This window comes from Drosophila elegans, unplaced genomic scaffold (assembly GCF_018152505.1).
Source record: "Drosophila elegans isolate 14027-0461.03 unplaced genomic scaffold, ASM1815250v1 contig_814, whole genome shotgun sequence".
Lineage (NCBI taxonomy): Eukaryota > Metazoa > Arthropoda > Insecta > Diptera > Drosophilidae > Drosophila > Drosophila elegans.
The window spans coordinates 11,095,817-11,099,659 of record NW_024546167.1 but is presented as its reverse complement, the minus strand read 5'-3'; the positions used below and the strand labels follow the sequence as shown (position 1 = coordinate 11,099,659).

The following is a 3,843-nucleotide window of genomic DNA, read 5'->3' as shown; positions in this document are numbered from 1 at the left end:
AGCGAAAGTTTCACCTGAAAGGGGAGAGGTATTCACATACAAGGGAGCGCAGATAGAGAATCGTTTCGTTACTTTCCTTTCTCTATTTTCTTTAACTAAAACCCCCTTGAGAGTTTTTCTTTATTTGATCATCTTAGCTGCCACTTGCAGCGAGCACAGACAGACAAACACTCGGCAGCAGGACGAAGGACGACGGGCGAAGGACGAAGGAAGTCGACCTCCTGACATCCTTGACTTGCTGCCTTCCATAGACTTTTACTTTTGGCTTCGGCAAACATGTGGAGGTTCCATGAGGGCGTGTGCGGGCGTCTGAGGCACAAAAAGTTTGCCAACTTATATTGAAAAATGTTGTTAACACGCAAAAGTTTTTTGCAACGTTTACTCAGCCCCAAGAACAACAATGCCCCACAACAGCAACATGGAGCAAAACAAAATAAAGCTAAACAAGTGGAATTCAATAACTGGACACAGAGTGCAAACAAAATATCCAAAAAGCAGCTCAGCCCGTGTTAAAGTGCTCGGAAAGGTTCCCCGAACAGGAGATGAGCCATGTTGGGGCCTGATTTGAATAGAATTAGAATGTTCTTCCTACCTGAGACGTGTGCAAACGAGTGGAGCCGGATGGGTAAAAGTGGGTTCTCGGTAAATATTGACCCGAGGTTAAGAGCAGCGGCCACTTGAACGTAGCAACTTCTGAAGATCTGGCCAACTCATTGCGAACTGGGCTAAGCCCAATTTTGTGTCTGCCCGCTAATTCAATTTGGGAAAAGTTTTTGGAAAGCATTCGAGCTGCTTTTTTCATGTTAATTTTCTTTACCGACATTCATTCAAAATATATATTTGCTTTATTTGTATAAGTTTTTGATTAGCAGACTGCGGAAAAGTTGCAATCTAAATTAAAGAAAACACACTTTATTGTGGCTTGTTTAAATGGTCAAGTTGAACATTTATACTTTATACTTTATACGAAAATTATAAATAAATTGGTCTGAATAAATTTTTATTTTAAAATTTATTTAAGCTCACGTTATACAAATTTAATCTTAAGCTAAAAAAAAATGTATTTAATATTACAAGACTTAAATAATGATTATTAAAACATATTTAGGGTACAATTTGAAAAAGGTGTTTTATTGATAATAATTTTTGCATAAGTCTTTGGTCACATTAACAATAAACACCCGTATGACTGTATTGAAGAAATTGTTGCCCTCGAGTATGTAGTGACCACTGTCTTCCGGCTGGGCATTGAACACCTTCAGCGTTATGCTCGACTCAGTGACCAGGACCTCGAATTTGTTGGTCTTCTGTTTAATCTTTCCACTCGGCGCAAACCACTTAAATTCGGGCACCGGATAGCCCACAAAGTTGACCAATATCTTGATCGTGCCGTTCACAGACTCCCGTACAAAATAGGTGTTCGTAGGGACGCTCACGTTGAGGTAGCTTTTTTTATCTGTACGGTAAGGAAAATAGTAAATATTAGTGTGCTATGTGTTAGCCTATTAAATCTTATGTTATTTCCTATCATTTAAGACAAGAAAGACATGAAAGTTTGGCGTTATTAGTTACGATTGGGAAGTTTTTTTGTATAGTTCATAGTTGTGGTAATTATGACTTACCCTTCTTGTAGGAAATGTCAAAGATATGATCATTGCAGGCTATACCACCGGATACGAATTTAATGACACGAAAGGTGAATCCTCGCCTCGGGTGGTACCTCATGTTCTCGAAAAACTTGGGGTTGCCTTCTATTTGACCCTTTGAACTGATATTCCAGGTCTGCCCTTAATAAAAAACAATTGTTAGATTCAATGTTTGGCCAAAAGAATGCATATTTGAAAAAAAAAAATGTAAAATATTAAGATAACAACTACTTACAGAGTCCAGTGACTTCAGCACCAACTCTGTGTCTGGCGTTGAAGGCTTGCAAGGAATGACTAGGTCGGTGTACGGTTTAGCTATTAAAATAGTATCGGAGCCGACCACCTTGCTATCCGGATCGTTTACGTAAACGTAAATGGATGAGGTCTGCGCCTGGTCCACTAGCTCAACCATCGACTGTTCTGAGTCTTTCGACTCTTCAGTGAGATTTCTCAGTTTCGAATCTTTGATGCAATAGTAGGCTGCTACATGATCAGTACTGATATCGATCAGTTGAAGACTGTTGCCGTAAATTGTATTTCTATCCTGTGTTTTGTTGTACGTGTTTGACGTAGTCAATTGTCCTAAATCGTATTCAGTCCACCAAATCACCGGCTCATCGGACTCGCATTCCAGCGTGAAATTCGTCTTGATTTCAAGAATTATAGAGCTATTGCAGGGCGTGATCCGGGGTGCTCCGTTTTGGCCGTCGCAATTTGCGGGAGTGTTATCGGACTCTGGCTCGAACCGGGATCGGAAAACTTCTAATGTGAAGAGAAAATATTGTTAGTAACAACGCAATGTTCTTATAAAATAGTAAAAATAATTCTTGGTTAAAAAATAGTTAACCATAAGAAGAACTTTTGTTTCTCTTTTTTTTCTTTGATTTTTTCGAAATTAATTTTGACTGATGAAAATATTTCATATTTTTGTTATTATTTTGGTTTATTTCTTTGCAAATGAAACAATGTATTAGTTGATTCTCTTTAATCTAAACAGGAAACGATCAAATTTGAGAACTGATAACGACGAATTTTTGGTTGTCAACAGACAATGGGTTGCCAAAATATAATAATCTAGTATCAGTGTGTCAGAGAAGTAATATTTTAAATGATTTTGGGCGTTCCATTTGTTTGCTTTGTTTTTTAATCTTTAGTGTGGCTTCTATCAGCTCAATTTATGTTCGGCAATGTCTGGGTTACTTACCTTCACTACTTAAAACGATCCCAATGTAAAAAAGAAGTGGGAGCAGAGACTTCGTTAAAAGCATTGCAAAGTTGCTCTCCTTTTTTCTAATTTTTGTAGATAAAAATTGTAAAACTGAATACCCTCCGATTACGCTTTAAGACAAAAGAAATTGTTAATTTCGGTTGGAATGGGTTTAAATACAGTTTTTAGAACTTCGAGATAGTTAAGTGCGATTACACTTACTAGACCTAGAACGTTTAAGAACTGCTGCTTGGAATCAAGAGTTCGGCTCCCGTCTCGTTCCGAGTTGAACTGATTATGGTACGGATGTTCGAACTTGACAGTCGGTCTATCTCAGATGTTTTTAGTTAGAGTTGCTTTCTGATTAAAATAACGCGCGAAAATTGAGTTGTATTTGAAATCTCTTAATTTTAATTGAATATTTATTGTTAATGTTTACTGTGCTTAGCTCACTATTTAGTCTTGCTAAACTGAAAAAAAACATTACAAAATGAAAACAAAATGGATACAAAATGTTAAATAATCGTATATAGTGTTTTAACATTAATTTAAGTTACTTGTCCTCAAACTTTTTTTTACTTATTTATTTATACAATTGTTTAGTTGTTAGAAGGGTTTCATAGGCATCAACTTTTAAAAAGCCAAGTATAAGGCAAAAGCCGCTGTAACCAATAAAATATCCTATTACGGCTATAAGATATTTATATACATTGTGTAAAAATCGTGCCAGCACTTGCTTTCCCTCTTGCGCTTGTAAAGTTCTCTATGATTTGTTCTTGCTTTCTTCGTGTAGAAGCTAATCATGATTTGCAATTTAATTTGTTTGCTCGCGTGCGTGGCGGAAATAAATTTATGTCACCTACACGTCCACGCCGCCTTACAAAAGCTTTGCTCTTTATATGGGTGCTGTTTTACTTAGCTTATGGGACACCATGAGTTTTTGTATGTCTTTTTTCCAGAGTGTGAGATATTGGTATTAACGTGTGTACT

General features: G+C 37.0%; 1 protein-coding gene across 4 annotated transcripts; it reads right to left on the bottom strand.

Annotated features, from left to right (window-relative positions):
- Window positions 1-1,116: 1,116 nt before the first annotated feature.
- On the bottom strand, window positions 1,117-3,145 carry LOC108138705 (platelet-derived growth factor receptor alpha-like). Of its 4 annotated transcripts, none has more exons than XM_017261054.2 (5): window positions 3,076-3,145; window positions 2,851-2,984; window positions 1,882-2,408; window positions 1,623-1,782; window positions 1,117-1,456 (listed from the first exon to the last, which is right to left on the bottom strand). In XM_017261054.2, exons 2-5 carry the CDS (start codon window positions 2,912-2,914, stop codon window positions 1,131-1,133), a joined length of 1,077 nt encoding a protein of 358 aa, XP_017116543.1. In that variant the 5' UTR covers window positions 2,915-2,984; window positions 3,076-3,145; the 3' UTR covers window positions 1,117-1,130. The 4 variants fall into 4 exon arrangements, with proteins under 4 accessions (XP_017116543.1, XP_041566291.1, XP_041566292.1 ...); XM_041710357.1 differs by having other exon boundaries at window positions 1,882-2,405; XM_017261055.2 differs by lacking the exon at window positions 1,117-1,456 and having other exon boundaries at window positions 1,623-1,787.
- Window positions 3,146-3,843: the final 698 nt, after the last annotated feature.